Below are 20,670 nucleotides of genomic sequence, written 5' to 3'. Positions count from 1 at the left end.
ATAAGTGCCAAGAGGCTGGAGCGATAGCACAGCGGGTAGGGCGTTTGCCTTGCACGTGGCCAACCTGGGTTCAATTCCCAGCATCCCATATGGTCACCTGAGCACCTCCAGGAGTAATTCTTGAGTGCATCGCCGGGTGTGACCCAAAAAGAAAAAAAAAAAGTTCCAAAAACATCACTGAACTTAAATCACATAGAACAGAGGACCAGCACAGTAGTACATGGGGTAGGGCTCTTGCCTTGCTTAGAGCCGACCCAGGTTCAATCTTCAGCATCCTATATGTTCCTCCAAGCCCTCCAGGAGTAATTCCTTAGTGCAGAGCCAGGGTCACCCCTGAATATGCCGTGTGGCCCAAAAGCCAAAAAATAGCATTGGGCATTATTAACTCCTCTTTCCCTGATTTGGAACACATTTCTAGATCTTCCAAAATTTCAGCCATTATTTTAGAAGTCATTTTCATTGTGTAGCTTTCTAAATACAGATGGTAAGAAGGTCTGGGCTTTATCTGTGCTGATTGATGGTGGCTTCATTAGATCCTTGATATTCTTATATACTCATTTGTACTGAGAAGTACAAAAGGCAGAAAATAATTCTACGTTATGCTTCAGGAAATTGAACTTCATACAACACCTAAGAATAAAGCATCTCTGATTTATATATAGAAGGGGGGGGAAGAAGATGTAGTAAGACCACATTTGTTTATAATTTTCAGTGATTTTAAGCCAAGAAGATTTGTAAGAACAAATTTCAAAACAGTCTCTTTCATGGTGAATTAGGTTTTATTCAGAAATAAAGATTTATGTAACCAAAATAACTTTTTCAAACAAAGAAATCAAGAATTATATGCAATTATGACTTTCCATTTATATGTAATTATTTTCAAATCCCAGTAATTCTTATATTACCTAAAATGTTTTATAGACATGCTGCATCATTACATAATATAACCCTATTATAAATGGTAATGGTGTCATTAACTTAGCTCATTTTACTTATTTAGTGCCTGTTTGTTCTTAGTTTATAGTTGTTAATTCCCTTTATAGTACGACTTGTACTTGGAAGTAATAAAACCAGATTTCTTTATAAATATTTATGATATAGATGTTTTCCTAAATCAAACTACAGCACGTTCCTAATTATTTCTAGTAAACTCTGTTTACACCCCTCTTCCCCCTGTGTAAAACTGCTTTTTCCAGCTGTACTGGCATCTTGATCTAGAAAATTTTATCCTGGCCAGGTATCTTAACTTCCAGTTTCCAAACTCTTCTGGGGCTGGAGCAATCGGACAGCTGGTGGGGCATTTGCCTTGCACAGAACTGGCCCCTTGTTCATCCCCAGCACCCCATATGGTCCCCCAAGCCACTCCAGCAGAGATCCTTGAGCGAAGAGCCAGGTGTAAGCCCTGAGCACAGCCCCTTATGCCCCCCCCCCGCAAAAAAAAAAAAAAGAAGAAAGAAAGAGTGGGAAGAGAAGGAAGGGAGGGGAGGGGAGGGGAGGGGAGGGGAGGGGAGGGGAGGGAGGGGAGGGGAGGGTAGGAGGGAGGAAGGAAATCTTGTTAGCTGCATGTTACATGCCTGGGTGCAAAGTGTGTACATTTAGGTTTTAAATAGATGTTCTTGATATGGAGTTTCCCTAACATCTAAGTGATATGGTCTAAAAAGATCACTGGATTCCTTCATCCTTGCAGCCTCTCCTGGAGGATCTTCTCATTATCGTGTTGGTACTTATTTTTGGGAAGAATCCACGAGGAGCAGGTAGTGTAGCAGAAGACAGAACACACATGCTCCTTGTCATTTACTTGAAGTAGACCCAGAGGTTCTCAAGATACCCTCTCCGCCTCCTGATCTTCGTCGTGAGGTTGAAGTTTGTTGTCTTTGGCCACATCTTGTTCCCATCGAGAATAGGAAATTTTGATGCCAGTAGTCCAGCCGCCAATGGAAAGTCGAATCCAGTCTCTTACTAGATGTCCTCTAAGATTTCATCGCTTCCATGTGCCAAACTCAAAGGACTGTAGGTTCCACTGAAGTCAGCCACCAGCCCTGGTCGACACTACAAGAGCCTATTGCACTGCCCATTTGACTCGCCGTATGCCTCAGTGGGAACTGTCCCTGTGCTAGTTGATACTTTACAGAAACTAGTGATTCATTCTAAAGAAAGATAATGATAATAGTGATTCATTTGTAAAATCTTTGATCTCTAAAATCAGTAATTTTAATATTGGCATGGGGCATTATAACATAACAGCAGCTATATTTTATTGAGAGGAGGCCTCCCCAGAGATATTTAAGGCTTAGACATACTATTCCTGGCTGCGTTTTTATTGCTGTTTTTCTTTTGTTCTTTGGAGTGGTTTGGTTTTGTTTGGGGGCCACACCTGGCGATGCTCAGGGGTTACCCCTGGTGGTGCACAGGTGACCATATGAGATAGTGGGGATTGAACCTGGGTCAACTGCCCACAAAGCAAGTGCCCTGCCCACTGTACTATCTCCCCAGCCTCAGAATTTTTTCTCTTTTTGCTTTTTGGGTCACACCTGGCAATGCACAGGAGTTACTCCTGGCTCTGCACTCAGGAATTACTCCTGCCAGAGCTCGGGGGACCATATGGGATGTTGGGAATCAAACCCAAGTCGGCCACCTGCGAGGCAAACACCCTCCCCACTGTGCTATCACTCCAACCCCCAGTCCCAGTATTTTTAATTGTATATCTCCTTATCCATATCTAAGATTTCGCTGTCAGGAATGTGGCTGATCTTGAAGCTGTATCAGAGACTTGAGTTCTAATCCATACAGACACTCCCGTAAATTGATAATTTTTCGTCAACATTTACCCAGAAAAGTACAGCTACCTTTTACAATCATTCCCCCAAAATGTGAACTACTGAGATATAATTTTGGTATGGGAGGCAGGAGGGTCCCTACCTGGCCCTGTGCTCAGGGATCACTCCTGGCAAGACTCCAGGGACCATATGCGATGCCAGGGATTGAATGTGAGTCAGCCCTGTGCAAGGCAAGATCCCTACCTGCTGTACTGTCTCCAACTATATAAATGCACCTGTCTGTAAATATTACCCAAAAGAGACTTACTCACAAATAACCCCATACCTTGGTCCCCAGGCACTTGTGTGCAGAATCTGGAGCCCGGGGTCTGTCTCCTTCTGCATGATGGATGATGGTGGAGCCTCACGCTCTATTGGTTGTGTTCTCGTATGGAGTGTTCCGAAGAGAAGTCAGTCTGACACTCTCATTCTAATTACAGAAAGTGAAGTCACCACTTTTGCAGTCTTGGAGCAGGACCAGAAAGAAATCGTTGATACCAATGGCGCTGGAGATGCATTTGTTGGAGGTACAGTCATTTATTTCCTACTTACTTAATAAGTTAAGCATTTCCTTTAACCTGTGTCTTTTACCACGTGGCCAAGATTTATGAATTTAATAACTTTTAATTTCTTCTTTTATATAATTAACTCCTAATGTTCTTTGCACACGCCACCATCATTGTGAATATTATGTGGGTATTTCACCACAAGGAAAATATGTATTTTGGCATAAAGATAATTTGCTATTATGCTACACCCGAGTCATTTTCACAAGATTAATTGTGTCTGTCAGAATGTTGCATAAACACGCTGCATCAAGTACAGTATGCGGCGTGTTCATAGACCTTCAGGCTTAAATGTTAATACATTGTTGTGCCGTAAAACCAGTTGTGGTGAATACTAAATAGGATGCTAATGTCTACGAATCACATCTTTGGATTATAGTATTTGCTTTCCAGACACCTGTTTCTAACCCAAGAGGTGTTGTTCTGGGAAGGGTCAAACTGTCATCTGGCCCAGGTTTGTCAGAATCGTTTATCAGAACCAAATTGTGTTTGGAATAAGTATTCCAAACCAAAGTCAAAGCAGTAGGAAGACTCTTCTCTCAATGACTTTGCCTGGCCTAGAGTCTGGATTGTGCCGGAGAGACAGTACGGGGATTAGTGTGTGCAGCCAGCCCCCAGCCACATGGTCTCTGGGCACAGCCTGGTGTGGCCCGAGCCCCTCACCCACAGAATTCAAAGTGGAAATTAAACCCAGTTCAAAAGGTCTTTTAACAAGCCCTCGGGTGCCAAGAGATCTTCCTGAATGACCACCTGGAACTGACCCTCTGAGTCTCAGATGTTTCTCAGTCCCCAACCTTAAAGGCGAATGGAGGGCCAGCGGTGTGAATTCAGTGGACTGGAGCACGTGCTCTAGCTCAGTCTTCCTCCTGCCACTTCGTGGCTCCCCAGGCACCCCAGGTGTGGCCAGAATCAATGACAGAACGACAATTTGAACCATAGAAAACATCTTGGGTGAATATCCTTTCCCATTCTGTAGACTGTCTTTGTATTTTGGTCACTGTTTCTTTTGAGGTGCAGAAGCTTCTTAGTTTAAGGTAGTCCCATTTGTTTATCTCTGTTTTCAGTTGCTTGGCCAGTGGTGTGTTATCTTTGAAAATACCTTTAGCTTCAATGTCGTGGAGGGTTTTGCTAACCTTGTCTTCCATGTACCTTATGGATTCTGGTCTGATGTTGAGATCTTTAATCCACTTTGACCTGACTTTTGTACATGGCGCTAAGCCCATTTTTTTTGCATGTTGCTGTCCAGTTTTGCCAGGACCATTTGATGAAGAGCCTTTCCTTGTTCCAATTGACATTTTTTGCTCCCTTATCAAAGATTAGGTGATCATATATTTGAGGGTGTGTGTCAGAATATTCAACCCTGTTCCATTGGTCTGTGGCTCTGCCTTTGTTCCAGTACCATGCTGTTTTAATTATTACCACTTTGTAGTATAGATTGAGGTTGGGGAGGGTGATTCCTCCCATATTCTTTTTCCTAGGAGTTGCTTTAGCTATTCGTGGGGGCTTATTGTTCCATATGAATTCCAGGAATGTTTGCTGGAAGAATTTCTTTGAAGAATGTCATGGGTATCCTTATAGAGATCGCATTGAATGTGTACAATGCTTTGGGGAGTATTGCCATTTTGACAATGTTAATTCTTCAAATCCATGAGCAGGGGATATCTTTCCATTTCCTCGTGTCCTCTATAATTTCTTGAAGTAGCATTTTGTAGTTTTCTTTGTACAAGTCCTTTACCTCCTTAGTTAAGCTGATTCTGAGGTACTTGATTTTCTGAGGCATGATTGTGAACGGGATTGCTTTTTTTATGTCACTTTTTTCTCTTGTTATTTGCATATAGGAAAGCCATGGACTTTTGGGTATTGATTTTATAGCCTGCAACTTTACTATATGAGTCAATTGTTTCAAGAGTTTCTTGATAGAAGTTTTAGGGTTCTCTAGGTATAGTATCATATCATCTGCGAATAGTGAGAGCTTGATTTCTTCCTTTCCTACTTGAATGGCCTAACTATCTTTTTCTTGCCTAACCGCTATTGCAAGTACTTCCAGTACTATATTGAACAGAAGTGGAGGGAGTGGGCATCCTTGTCTCGTCCCTGATCTTAAAGGGAAGGCTCTTAGTTTTTCCCCATTGAGGATGATGCTTGCCATAGGCTGGGGTGGGGAGGCAGAGGCACGACACGACACCAACAGATTACCAAAATTGTGCATTAAAATTTGGTCTATGTCCAACATATTTTCACAGTATAGATGTAGGTTGGGGGCTAGAGCCATAGTACAGCAGGTAGGGCGTTTGCCTTGCACACGGCCGACCCAGGTTCAATTCCCAGCATCCCATATCCCTGAGCACCACCAGGAGTAATTCCTGAGTGCAGAGCCAGGAGTAACCTCTGTGCAACGCAGGTGTGACACCCCCCCCCAAAAAAAAAAAACATTCATCATCATTATCATCCCATTGATCGTCGAATTTCTCTAGCAATCTCAGTAACATCTCCATTCATCCAAGCCCTGAGATTTTAGAAGCCTCTCTCTACTCCTCCTTCCAACGATGCCGATGCCGTACTGGAGGCTTTTTCAGGGTCAGAGGAATGAGACCCAGCTTGTTACTGGTTTTTGCATAAGATCCCTTGGGGACCTTGCCAGGCTCTCCCATGTGGGCAGGAAACTCCCAGTAGTTTGCCAGGTTCTCCCAGAGGGAGAAGTAGGCTATAAGATACCGCGCATCCGCAAAGCTTCCGGGAGCTGGCTTTTATGTCTCTGGATGTTGGCCGTTGACAGGATTACACAGTGCCGGGGCAGTCCCTGGGTGTGACCACCTAGCTACTGGGAAATGGGAAATCTGGGCGGAGCAGGCCCAGTCCCAATCTGAGCAGCTTTGGAGGTCTCAGCCCCGGGTCCCACACACCTGGGTTCCTCTGCTGGTACCTTCATGCGTGAGGCTTGTCCGAACATGTGGAGAGGGGCCTTGAGCATGGCTATGGCTAGGCTCCGGAGGTCTTCGGCCACCAGGAGCTCTGCTCAGGGTGGGGAGGGAAGCTGGAGCCCATCCCCTCTGAGGGGGCCCTGGGGAAGACAGCCAGGCGTGCAGGAAAAGGACCCTCTGCTAATTAAACATTATTCGGAATATTTTTTATTTTAATGGTCTTTGTCACCAACATAAATTTTCATCTTTGCTTCTTTGAAATTATCCACTCCTAGTCTCAAGCAAATGGTTAACTAGTCCATTGGAAGCTTGCCCCATGCCCTATACTTCGGACAGAGTACATAACTTTGTATTTTAGGTCATGCTTACATCTTTCGTTTCTTTACTTTGGAAGTCTTAATCATTAATTAGATTTACTTTTGCAACTCAATTTCTTTTCCTTCTTTCTTCAGCATCCCTGTGTGTGGTTTGGGTTCAGAGAGGTAGCTAACAGGGCTCATGTGAGTGCAAGAGCCCCAGGTTCCGGCCTTAGCATCACGTGATCACCAGCTTTCCAGGGTGGCCTGGTGGCCCCAAGCACCAGACTATTGGGCCCAAACCCCAAGCACTGCTTCACGAGAATACTGTGCAGGGACTCTAGGGACTGGAGTGATAGTACAGTAGGCAGGGTGTTTGCCTTGACCCAGGTTCAATTCCCAGTGTCCCATATGGTCCCCTGAGCACCGCCAGGAGTAATTCCTGAGTACAGAGCCAGAAGTAATCCCTGTGCATTGCCAGGTATGACCCAAAAAGAAAAAAAAATAGTATCTAAAGTTATGCCAAATTCTTTAATATCTTAAGCCAATGTGGATTTCTTTGTTAGAACTTTATTTCAGGGAACTTAGCAGAGAAACTTTAACATGTACTCTGCATGTGTGTTATGTGAATACAAGCATACCTCATTTTATTATACTTTGCTGTATTGCTCTTCATGTATATTGTGTTTTTGTTGTTTTCAAAACCATCCACCCACTAAAAGATTATAACTTGCTGAAGGGACATGATGAAGAGTAGCTTTTTGGTTTTGGGGTCACACCCAGTGGTGTTCAGGGCCTACTCCTGGTTCTCAGTTCAGGGATCACTTAGGGGACTGTATGGGGTGACCTACCTGCTTTATTGTCTCTTAGGCTGGAAGACTAGCATTTTTTTAAAAAACAATGAAATTTGGGGGCAGAAGCTAGACACCTAACCATATTCAGGGATTACTCCTGACTCTGCACTGAAGAATTACACCTGGTAGTCCTCCGGGGACCATATGGCATGCCAGGGATTGAACCTGCATCAGCCACATGCAAGGCAAGTGCCTGTCCACCAGAGTATATCTCCTGCCCCTTGATGAAGTGTTTTTAAATTAAGGAACATGCTTTGTTGTTGTTGTTGTTAAGATGCTAGTGCATACTTAATAGGCGGTAATGTAATGTAAGTCTAATTCTATATACTGGAAAACTAGAAAAGTTTGTGTAATTCACTTTATTGTGATAATAGATGAGAACTGAAATTGCAATCAGTGTTCCAGGGGTTTACTTGTACTTTAAAAAACATATATTTATTTCCCTTGGTTTCTGTTTTGGGGGCCTTCCACTTGCTGTTATGCAGGGAAAACTACTAGCGGGAGAGTACTGAGGGAACTGTTGAACTGTGAGGAACTGTGGGGAACTGTTGGGAACTGTGAGAAACTGTTCCCTACTGAGGGAACTGTGAGGTACCAGGAGTCAGCCCTGGTGAGCCCTCTTCCACTAGGCTCCATGCCTGCCCACTCTGAAATAGAGCTTGGCAGTACAGCATTTGCCTTTCATGTATGAGGCCCAAATTAAATATGACAACAACAAAAAAAATTTTTTTAAATATCTAATCACCTAGTTCTTGCCTTGCATACAGCTGACTCATTTAATCACCAGCACCACATTAGTTCCTCCAAGAGCCACCAGGGGTCACTCCTGAGCACGGATAAGGGAACAGCTCCTGAGCATACAAGGTCTGATCCCAAGAGCACTCTAGCACTGTACCACTGTTCATCGATTTGCTCAAGGGGGCACCAGTAACATCTCCATTGTGAGCCTTGTTACTGTTTTGGCATATCAAATACACCTCGGGTAGCTTGCCAGGCTCTGCCGTGCGGGCGGGATACTCTTGGTAGCTTGCCGAGTCTCCCAGGTGGACGGAGAAATCGAACCCAGGTTTGCTGCGTGCAAGGCAAACACCCTACCCGCTGTGCTATCGCTCCAGTCCAAAGACTAAAAATTAAGATCTCTAGTTTTTTTGTTTATTTGTGGTCCTCACCTGGCAGTTCTCAGGATTTATTCCTGACTGTGTTCAGGAGTGACCTGGGTAGTGCTCAGGGGACTCTACATGGTACTGGGGCTTGAACCAGAGGTCTAATGGAGTGGCCAAAATACATGACTGGATAAAGAAACTGGTACATCTACGCAATGAAATACTACACAACAACCAAGAAAAAGTAAACTCATGAAATGTTCTTATAAATGGATGGATAGACATGGAGAGTTTCATGAGTGAAATAAGTCAGAGGGAAAGGGACAGACATAGACTTATTGCACTCATTTGCAGAATATTTAAAAATCATAGTGTGAGACTAATGCTCAAGGACAATGGAAATGAGGGCCAGGAGGACTGGACCATGGTTGGAAGCTTGCCACAAGTTGAGGGGGGGGAATGCACTTAGGATGCAGTTGGGACAGAGAAGGGACCACTATGACATGATCATTGGAAATGCTCACTCTGGACAGGAACTTAGGACAGAAAGGAGGTAAAGGGATATACATGCTAACTTCTCAGTACCTGTATTGCAAACCATAATACTCAGGAGAGAGAAGAGCCTGCTATAGAGGCAGACTTTGTGACGGGGTCGAGGTGGGGGGGAGACTGGGATGCTGGTGTTGAGAAATATACACTGGTGAAGAGCCGGGTGTTGGAACAATGTATGAACAAACCCAATCATGAGCAACTGTGTCACCGTGTATCTCACAGTGATTGAATTTAAAAAATATAAAACTGGGTGGGCTGTGCACAAGGCAAACACTTACCCACTGTGCTATCGCTGCTACCCTGAAACTATGTCTTTGCTTACTGATTAAAGCTCCTCACGCCCACTCCTACTGAGGGAAGGCTCTGTGCTGGGACTGGAACTCCCGGGCTGTGGGAGAAGACCTGCTCTCACTTTTCCCAAGTGGGCTTTCGCTTTGGTTTCGGGCATGATTCGCATCTCTTCTTTCTGACCGACATCAGCTCTCTTTACCAGTTCCACCTCTCTCTCCTGTTACTTTCACAGTTCTCCAGCTTCAGAAGTAATCATTTCCTCTCTTGTGACTGCATAACTCTCTTCCTGTCCCAATTCCAAGTTCTTGGATAAAGAGCAGCTTCATCTGCCATGTGCTAATAATCGTTCATCCCAATCCAGACTGCCAGGTGTTCTTTTATTTTTCTTGAAAAAACAATGTTTTAATTGAGATTCTGTGTTTTACAATACTATCAATAATGATTTGTCATGCACATAATTTCAATACCCCATGTGCTCTTTCAGCTTCTTGAAAGAAAAAAAAACAGTAACATAACTGCATCGTAGACTTGTTTGTTATAAATGGATGGATAGACAAGGACAGTTTCATCAATGCTCAGTGGTTACTCCTGGTTCTGCATTCAGGAATTACTCTTGGAGGTGCTTGGGGAACCGTTTGGGGTGTCAGGCATCAAACCCGTGTCAGCCGCATGCAAGGCAAATGCCCTCCCCACTGTCCTATCCCTCTGGCCCCCCATATCATAGACTTTTGTGTCTGATTTTTAAATGACTTCCTCCAATATTCCTAAGTGAAATTCCCTGTTCCATTTCTGGTGACAGCGACAGATCTCTCTGCTCTGCAAGCATGCCTCCTTGTATGTTTGCAGATTTGAGCATTGCCCCATTTTTGCCATTGGTCTTTTCCTGATGAACTTACTCATTCCACCTTCCCCCTCAGGTGCCCCAGGGCTGCGATTGTACCCGTAGAAATGGAGATAATTCTATACTCTCTAAGTATGATTCCCTGATTTCCCAGGTCAGGCAAAAATGTCTCCCCCTTGTCCTGCTGTGCTGTGTCACAGCGGTGTGCCTTTTCACTGGACTCTTCTTTATCACTGCCATAGTAACAAATGGAAACATCGAGAACCTTTTGTGACAAGCAGTGTCATTGTTCCCGGTGAAATCTCTTCCCCTGTGTCCTCCCAGAAATGAAATGGAGAAGGGAAAAAATCATAACAAATACCGTGCCGGGGGGCCTGATCAATATGGTCCCAGTGGGCTGTCGATACCGGCTTGTGTTAATCTGAGATGATTGAGCTGTATGTGGTGGCAGCGGTGGGAATGTGGCCTAGGCTGGCGCATCGTGTTTGGACAAGCGGTGAGTGAACCTTGGAGAAGCTGAAGGCAGCAGCTCTCAGATAAAGGACGAGTCTTCACTCAAAGACTAACGTTCTTGAAATTAAAAAATCTCCTAAGTGCACTTAAGGGCCACCACAGCATAGAATGGATTGTTTGAATGACAAGAATTACTGCCTTTATATGATTTTTTTTTTTTTTGCATTGTTAGGGACCCAACCCAAGGCTTCAAACGCTCCAGGCACATCCTCCTGTTGTGCCACTCCCCGGCCCTCCACATGCTTTTTCCTTCCCAATCTTCATGACCACCATAGCGAGGAAAATGAATACCCCCAAATTACCGACACAGTGCAAGTGACTCCTGCAGTCATGCCACAGTTATAGCTTGCTAATTATCCCATTTCCCACCTAAGAGAAAGGAGCACTGATGTCATACTTCTAATTTGTGTTCAGAAAAGAAAGCTGTTTTTGAAAAAATGAAAAAGAAATTGTTTCTCCAACAGGTAATATGCCACCTTCTCCTCATGGAGCCCCTGTCTAGACTCCGAGAGATGCAGAGATATGACAAATGACACTTATTTTGTAGCCCCACCTTCTTTATTCCCAGACATCTGTAGCTTCCTCTCCTGTTCTCTTTCTTTGCTGCTTCAGCATGCCGTGCACTGAAGTGGTACAGCAGGTGTAGGATTCTCGTGATTTTCTTTCTTTTCTTTTTCCTTTTTTTTTTCTGCACCACTCCTTCTTTTCACTGTCCAACTCAAAAGACACAATTCTCTTGGTGTGAGACTATCTCATTTCTATACTTACACACTCCACCGACCTCAGACTTCAACCCAGTGCACTTACCGTAAAGGATTCACTTGGTGTTGGCAGCGCCAAACACTGTCCTGCTGAAAGCAGTGTCAGTGCCTTTCCTAGCATTCTGCTCTACAAGGTGACTTGGATATAAGCAGCGGTTTTCCTCAAAACTCTCTAGGACAGTGTGGAGTAGAGTCAGCCATTATGAATAGGAGAGTCCCCCCAGAGAGCAGCTCAGGTCAGTGCCAGGGGCGGGAGCCTACATCCACAGCACGAGCACTTCGTGGTCACCAACACTTCACCACTTCCCCACATTGTGCTGCTCCAGTGTCTGTGTCCAGGGATCTCAGTAAGCGAAGTTGGACAAGGAGCCAATTTCAAGAACCTTGCCTAAGATGATTTTTTTCCCCAAGACAAAAAAGAGAGAGTGTAATCCATTGGTTCACATGGATTAAAGAGTGACTTTTGGATGAGTTCTAGACTTTCTCCAGAACATGGATGCTCCCACAGAGATCCAGTATGGCGCCATCTAGAGCCATCACAGATAGATCATGGATTCGAAAGGCTTTGTCTCCTGGACACTTGGGAAACACAGTGCCAGCCTGAGCCTTGCAGGCTCACGGATCCTGAAGCTCAGATCTGAGTGTCAGGCTCCTGTATTTGAAGCCCACTGAGAAATGTTTATGTTGAAAAATAGTGTTGATAAGGCTGGTGTGTTTGTTGTTGTTTATCCTGTGGCAGAGGGTTAGAGAGAAAGTCATAAACAAAATGTATCGAGTGTGTTTTCTTACATAGAACTGTGACGGGAAATGCAGTGTACAATTTCTTGACCTAGAATATAATGAGTTGCATGGAACGTATTTGAATGCAGTCCATGCCTTCACTCTTCCTACATGGGTTTGCGCCATCTGTCCCCTGTGGGTATCTGATTTCTACGCCATGCCGAAGTCAGAATTTGCTGTGTGGCAGACATAAAGCCCTGTGATTCTGAGGCTCAGGAGAGGGTTCAAGGACCTGGTGCACTTTGTTGCAAGACCCAAGGTCCATTCCTCAGAATGGTGCAGCCCCAAAGTACTGCCCGAGCTAACCTCTGAACAAAACCCCAAGCAGCACCAGATATTCACCACCACCACCATCTTTGCCCCACCCCCCAAGAGAGAGCTTTGTAAGCTATGACAGTTTCACTTAACTCCACGAATCTGTGGATTGGCAGCTGGACCTCGGTCCAGCTCAACAGTTCTGACTGAGGGCGTCCAGAGATTTGCACTGATTTGCTCTAATTAGATTTCCTCTCATTTGCTCGGGTCACAGTTAAAGCCAGGATTCAAAGTCAAAAGTTTGACCCTAGGTTCTTAACCTGACCGTTTCACTCACAATCAATAGTGCATCATCTTATCTCCCCCTCCAGGCACGAAGATGTAGCCAGTGTGGCTTTCTAAGCGCCAGTGTGTAGATTGGTGCCTGGAAAGGTGAACAATCAATATAAAATGTATGAAGGAAACAGAGCAGAGCTGAGGGTGTGGCATGTAGTAGAACATGTGCTTTGACTAAGGGAGGCTCTGGATTCAGCTTATTCTATTTAACATTTATTCAGTAGTAGTAAAATTTGGGGGGCAGGAGCCATAGTCTAGTGTAGTTAGGAACACATCGCAGGTGTGGGTAGGGATAGATTGGGGCCAAGCTGGGGTCTATCCCTGGCACCCAGTATGGTCCTGCAAGCATGACCAGGAGTGATCCCTGAGCACAGAGACAGAAGCGGGGGTGGGGGGAGGATGAGGACATTATTCTTTGAATTTATTACATGTGCTTTTATTGGCCTTATAATAGATCTCATCTAAATAAGCAAAATCTCAAGTGTCTATGCTGATGTTGAGGCCAGCTAACGCTGAGAACTAGCAGCAGTCTTGGCCATAGAAGTCTTGGCCATAGTAAATAAGTCATTGGTCCCAACTTCCCAAACAGCTCGAAATGGAACTTTGATGTTATATGACTTAAATAAACCCTTACGACATCAAGGTTATATATACTTGGTACCACTAGAAATCTAGCTAAGGCAAATAAAAATTAGTGACATAATTGCTAAATTAATGACTATTCTCACTTCAGATATATGAGTCCCCAAACCCTTGAATGCAGCCTCTTAATTTATGTTTCATTTTATTATCCATTTTTCATTTTATTATCCAGTTAACATTGGCATTTTATAGAGTTAAGATATGGATGTTTTAGTTCAAGCCCATGAAATAAATGGCAATTGAAAACGAGTTTCTGTCATCAGATGCTCTTAAAACTTTAGGCCCTTCCTGCTGTGAGGAATTGTCAGTTGATCAAATACAGATTTTTTAATTGAGTTAAATAGAAAAAAAGTTAGTTATCCTGTTTGTGAATTAGGGCATAAGTTCAGTCTTACCAATCTCCTTGTTCCCAGCTTTGATTGTGCCCTGATAAATTCGGTTGTTTGTTGTTGTTGTTTGGGGGAGGATGCTGCATTGGGCCAAAACTCTCGGTCCTCAGAACTTACTTCTGACTCTGCACTAGGGATCATGACCACCAGGGCTTGGAAAAACAGAATATCCAAGCTGGATATTCTGAATTATAGTGAATCTCTAATTCAAATGAGGTCTCGTCTGAATCATAATGCAAAGAGATTAAACAAATTCCCATTTGCCTTAGTCACATTTTATTTGGTGGCTCAGAAAGCAGTTTCCTCAGTGATAATTCAACTTAGAGAATGAGACCCATTACCCACTCGGAAGCTCCATATATGGATAGTGAGGCTTAAAGGAAGGGAGTTCATTGCAGAGGGGAATTCAGAAGCCAGGTTTAATTCATGATTTAGTAAGAACACATTTTTAAGCCAACAAAAGCTTTTAGTGACACAGTTTGTTATATAGACCTCTAGGAAATACACAGGCCAAGTCATTGCCAAGTGGGTATAAACCTTTGATACAATTTTTCTTTACATGTATATCCACAAATAAAGATATTTGACTTTCATGGTAAACTAATATAGGCTGCCATTTCATTGGGGGAACCACATTGAGAGAACACACATTAGGTTAAAAAAAATCAAATTCTCACCAAATCTTGAATGTTTGGAGGGTCCCCATCCCCCACTGCGTAATAAAATAAAATAAAAGCCTCCCTTTTTCTGGGATGGGCAATGTGAGTTTCCAGAGCAAGGCATGGGCATGAGGAGACAAGAGCATTTGGTGGCCGAGAGTCACCTCCCCGGGCCGGATGATGGCAATGGACAGAGGACCAGGGGATGGAGAAACGGGGGGACTGGACCCCGGGCTGGGTGACAGTTTATTTCTCTCTCCTCCCCAGCATAGCCCGATCTCTCCCTTACAGCACAAGGGTACTCAGTCTGGTCGTAGTCCCAGTCATCATAGTTCCATTATCCTAGTCTCCTCGTAGACCTCCAAGTCCTCTAATTCGGTATCTCGTCTCTCTTCCTTTCATCATCATCATCATCATCATCCCGTTGATGGTCAATTTTCTCAAGCAGTCTCAGTAACATCTCCATTTGTCCTAGCCCTGAGATTTTAGCAGCCTCTCTTGACTCGTCCTTCCCAACAGTGCTGCATTGGAGGCTCTTTCAGGGTCAGAGGAAAAAGACCCATCATTGTTACTGGTTTTGGCATATGAATATGCCACAGGGAGTTTGCGAGGCTCTCCCATGCAGGCAGGAAACTCTTGGTAGCTCTCCAGGTTCTCCCTCTGAACCCAGAGGGAGAACTAGGCTATAAGATGTTGCTTCCGGGAGCTTGGTTTTATAGTCTCTGGATGTTGGCCATTGATGGGATTACACGCACCAGGGGCAATTTCTGGGTGTGACCGCCTAGCTATCAGAAAATGTGGGATCTGGGCAGAAGAAGAGGCCCAGTCCTGATCCGATCAGGCTTGGAGATCTCAGCCCCGGGTCCCACACACCTGGGTTCCTCTGCCGGTTCCTTCATGCGTGAGGCAAGCGATTCTGCCTCTCTTCCCTTACAGCAGTTATATAGAAATCATGAACGCTGGGGTACACATAGGTGGGGTTGAACATTGTCATAACAACAAACAGAGGTAAAGCCCCTCCTTCAGGGGAAGTTCTAGGAGAGTAACTCAAGGACAAAATCTAAGGATTCAACACTCTAGATTACTAGGAGGTCTGCTCAAGGGCGGGATTCCATCTAGAGTGTATGGCTTTCTTCTTTCCTCAGCTGGTAATCCATTTAAACAATCACAGTAAATTTACTTCTTGTAATATTTCTAGTCATTTTGTATGGACTCACTAAGAGATATATTAAGCTTAAAGATTGCTCTTCCTGGGGACATCTCACTATATATTCCAGACCACAGTGCTTGGGCCGGATTAGTCTTTCCTAACCCCAGCAGGGTCCTTACTCAGTTACCTTTTTTTGGGTCATGAAAGAATTTGTCCCATGACCCCGCTCTTAACTTATTATACTTATGGTGCACAGCTTGTCCCCTTTTGATGCCAGCATAGCTTATGGCTTGCCCTGGATCTAGCCAGTCCCTTCATCGGAACCCTCCTTTTGGGGGTTAGGAAGTAAGGGCAACTGAGACTTAAGTCAAGTAAATATGGATGCCCAAAAGAAATATTATTTGAAGTCAATTAACACCCATGTTACAAAACTTAGCATTCAACTGTCTTCCCATGTCTATACAAAAAGGACATTGCTAAATAGGCCATGCAAAGGCCATAAAGGAAAGAGAAAAGCAATATAGGATCATTAGTGCTTGATGGAATTGGGTGTGCCTCAGGGGCACTGTTGTGGGAGTAACTCAGTAAACCTAAGCTCCCTGCAGAGGAGCAAGAACAACCCAATGTTATCCAACAAGCTAGATATAGTAGTGGCCAACCTAGGTTCAATCCCTGACACCCCATACGGTCCCGAATCCTGCTAGGAATGATCCCTGAGCACAGAGATAGGAGTAAGCCCTGGTCTTTGAGTCACAGTTGGGTATGATCCCAGAATATCACACATCCAAAACACACTGCCCACACCCACTCCCCGAAAGAACTCCTTTTGGGAAAAAGTCCCAATGGAAAGACACCTCGTCAGGCTCTTTAAGTTGAGTCAGATTTGAAGAGTTGAAGGGTGGGGGCTGGGAGGGTGTCTCTTTCTGTTACTCAAATGCAGTATCCTGTGCCATGTTAACCGAATGTGACAGAATTCCAGCTTCAGCCAGAAAGAGCAAAGGTGCCCCCAGAGCTGGAGCACTGGCCCCTCACCGTGCAGCTGTCCTCCGCATGGGAGAGTGCTGTGCTGTGCCACGGTGACGAGTCTTTGCTCGGAACTGACCTCCAGCCTGCGGCAGTCACTCCACCCTCTGACCCCACTTAGGTTTGGGCTTTCCGTTATGCAAGTTCCTGGGATGTCACAACCCACCCAGGCAGACACCATCTCTGAAAGGATGTCAGAACGTCATAGCTTTGCTGCTGCTCCCGAGGGAAAACAAGCAGTTAGCCTGTGACTCGCTCCTTGCTCATCGAGTTCATGACGGGTCAGTGTCACTGACTGTGTGGGACACAGAAGCCAGAGTGTCCACGTGAGCACTTGCCACAGAGGAAGCCAATCCTGCATCACGTCTCAGGAGGCAACAGCAGTGGGAATTTCCAGCCAGATGTTACTTCTTCAAGCAGCCCATGAAGGACTCCAAGTGGGTGTCTGAGTCCTTGCTGGGGAGAGTGTCAGCCTTGTGCAGTTGTCGTTTTATAGGTACCACCCCAGACATGGGGCCTGTGAGCCCGCCTGAAGCTACGGCATTCAGTGCCTGTTCCCTAGGAAATGCCTCATTTGGGAAGTTCAAAGTTGTCTCAGGATTCTTGTAGCAAGAGTGAGCACTACATTTAAATAACATCTCAAGGATAGATGACACTTTTTTTTTTAGATCATAAGTGAAAACGGGAGAAAGGCCAGAGAGATAGTATCATGGGTAAAACACTTGCTTGCACACAGCTTACCCTCGTTCAATCCCCGGCACCTCATATTGTCCCCTGAGCATTGCCAAGAACGATCCCTTAGCACAGGCCCAGGAGTAAACTCTGAGCACTGCCTCAACACTACCACCTCCTGCAAACGTTAAAAAATTGAAAAGACTGAGCCGCCACAGTTATATTCCATAGCACTTGAATAAAGAACAGTTTCTAAGGTAAAGAGAATCCAAAAATCCAAAAGAAGTCTCTAAATATGAAGGAAAGACTTGGGGCTGAAGTGCGTGATGGTACAGCTGGTAGAGCATTTGCTTGCCTTGCACACGGCCGACCCGGGTTTGATCATTGGTCCTGTATGGTCCCCCGAGCCCACCAGGAGTGATTCCTGGCACAAAGCCAGAAGTCAGCTCTGCGCACCATTGAGTGTGGCCCAAAAATGAAAACCTAAATAGATAAATAATGAAGGAAGGAATCTAACATGGCAGGAAAGAATACTAACGCTTGACCTAAGCATCTGCCCTTAAGAATTAGAAGCAGAAATCTGATTGCGGAGAATTATATACAAAACTTACAGATGTTTTATCCCGTTGAAACAAGAGGCCTCTTTAAATGAAAAGAAAGAAAAGACTGACCTGGCACATGCTCTCGTTTTTGTCCCCGTCAGTAAGGGAAAATATTGACACTTACCTGCCTCTTTGCTCCTGCTTTCTCATCTCCTGCAGTTTATTTTTATAACAACCTTATCGATGGGCCTCTTACCCAGCTCTCTAGGTTTAACTGAGTTGAGTCGATTTGTTACCACAGCTTCAAGTAGCTGTTACAGAACAAGCAAGACATCCTAATAAAGCTGTAAACGTGTTTACTCAAACAGAGTATTGATTTTGCTCGGAGAGGGAGAGCTGGTGCTTAGCACAGTGTCGGGGCGGATGAATTTCACTGCAGCTTTTTGTTGTCATCTGTCATGCTTGGGAAACACTAAGTAGAACCATCAGAGGGTAATTAGAAGTACCAGAAATTTAGCCCTAAAATCAGTTAATCACGCGGGAGTTTCACCACTTAATTAGCTTTCATTGAAAAAATTTCCTCTAGTAATAATAGTCGGGCACTTTTAATGGTACTTCCAGGTGGAGCAAGATTTCAAGGTTGTAAATTCATAAACTCATGAGTTGAAGGACTGATGGTTTCTCAATGTCATAATTAGGCCAGTGCTAGAATATAGTGCGGAGACAGTGATGTATTCTCACACCAGCAGAGGTACAGTTTTTCTGAAAAATCAATTATTAGAAAATATTAAGGCAAAGATAAACCACTTACAATATCTCTTTTTAGGAAAGAAAAACATCTAATTGACACATTTGTTAAACTTAACTTTCTTTATTCCGCAATGTGAATTAGATGCATCAAACTGTCAACTGTCAGTGCCACCTGGTTTTAAATGCCCTCATTCATTCAGAGAACTGGAAACTGCCCTCACCTGCCGAAGGCTGTTAGCTCAGGGCACTAGTGAGACACATTGGTGGGAAAGACAAGAGTCAGGCTGAGATGTTTATCTTCTAAAGAAACTGTGTTAGCTATTAATGAAAGGTATTTAGAGGAATTCTCTAGCTGCCCTCTTCCTACGCCAAAAAAAAAATTCTAGGAAGAACTCACCGAAGATAAACACAAAACTGAAATGTTAGTAAAAATAAGCTTGCCCATTCAATTTTAAATGAGTCTTCTTCCCATATGTACAGTTGCTTATTCAGTGCCTTCCCGGCAAAGCTCTCATGCCTTCCTGCTGCCCAGATGACTCACAAGACTGATAACATGCGGAGGTGAGTCATTGGGAAGCCTCGAAGGCGGCAGACTATTGAAAAGGACAAAAAAAGATACCTCAGGCTGGCCTGAGCCTTGGAAACTCCAGGCATTTTTAAGTCACAATCTACCCGAAGTTCAGCCTTTAAGCCTTGAAGTCACAGGATGTAAAATTGTGTGGCATAAAAGAGGATCCCACCTTTTCATTTTTCAAAAGACAGAAAAGGTAAACCTTTGGGGCGGGACTGATAGTACAGTGGGGAACGCACTGCCTAGCACACAGCCAGTGCAGGTTCGATCCCTGCATCCCATATGGTCTCCTGAGCACAGCCAGGAGTAATTCCTGAAAGCAGAGCTAGAAGCAGTGCCGAAGGACTCCCAGGTATGGCCCAAAAACAAAAAAATTTTTTTGTTGTTGTTGGCCTTTTGGGTCACACCCAGCAATGCTCAGGGGTTACACTCAGGAATCACTCCTGGCGGTGCTCTAGGGACCATATGGGATGCCGAGGATTGAATCCAGGTCGGCCGTGTACAAGGCATATGCCCTACCTGTTGTACTATCACTTCAGCACTAACAAAATTTTAAAAGAAAAGAAAAATCTTTTTGTTTTGTTTTGAAGTCACTCCCAGCACTATTCAGGAGTTACTCCTGGCTCTGCAGTCAGGAATAACACCTGGTAATGTTCAGGGGACCATATGGGATGCTGGGGATCGAACCTAGGTCAGCTGTATGCAAGGCAAGCACCCTACACACTGTACTCTTTCTCCCGGAAGTTCATTTTTCACAGCTGCATTTTTCTATTTCTTCTGTATGAAAATACTTCCAAAACACTCAAGAGAACAAAAGGATATTATTATGGTATGATATCTTTATTATATTCATTGGCTTTGGGGCCACACCCGGTCCTGTGCTCAGGGATTAAACCCAAGTCAGCTGTGTGCAAGGCAAGCACCCTACCCACTGTACTATCACTCCAGGCCTCGTGTGACACCTTTGGTGAAAAGGAAAAGAAACTTGCTTTGTGTAACTAAGGAGAGCGATTATATTTTTCTTCAGGAATCACACAAATGTTAGGGAGACAGTTACAACATAGTGGTTTAAAATGGGGTTAACAACAAGGGTTAGATAAGTATCCGCTGAGAGCTGAGTGATGGGGAGCTAAAAAAAATTGTGTTACAGGGGCCGGAGCGATAGCACAGCGGGTAGGGCGTTTGCCTTGCACGCAGCCAACCTGGGTTTAATCCCCAGCATCCCATATAGTCCCCCAAGCACCGCCAGGAGTGATTCCTGAGTGCAGAGCCAGGAGTGACCCCTGAGCATCGCCGGGTGTGACCCAAAAAGAAAAAAGAAAGGAAAAGAAATTGTGTTACAAATACACAGTAGAGTCCTGCCAGGTTGTGAGGAATACAGGGAAGT

At 44.5% G+C, this 20,670-nt stretch overlaps 1 protein-coding gene across 3 annotated transcripts in view; it reads left to right on the top strand.

Moving 5' to 3' along the window:
- Nucleotides 1–20,670, top strand: part of ADK (adenosine kinase) — a 481,956-nt gene that overhangs the window by 443,672 nt on the left and 17,614 nt on the right. For all 3 annotated transcript variants that reach the window (XM_055133311.1, XM_055133313.1, XM_055133312.1), the window contains one exon: nucleotides 3,257–3,343. In XM_055133311.1, the coding sequence (XP_054989286.1) occupies nucleotides 3,257–3,343 (87 nt within the window). The remainder of the gene's footprint in view (nucleotides 1–3,256; nucleotides 3,344–20,670) is intronic.

Source organism: Sorex araneus, chromosome 3 (assembly GCF_027595985.1).
Source record: "Sorex araneus isolate mSorAra2 chromosome 3, mSorAra2.pri, whole genome shotgun sequence".
Taxonomy (NCBI): Eukaryota; Metazoa; Chordata; class Mammalia; order Eulipotyphla; family Soricidae; genus Sorex; species Sorex araneus.
This window is presented reverse-complemented; position numbering and strand designations above follow the sequence as displayed.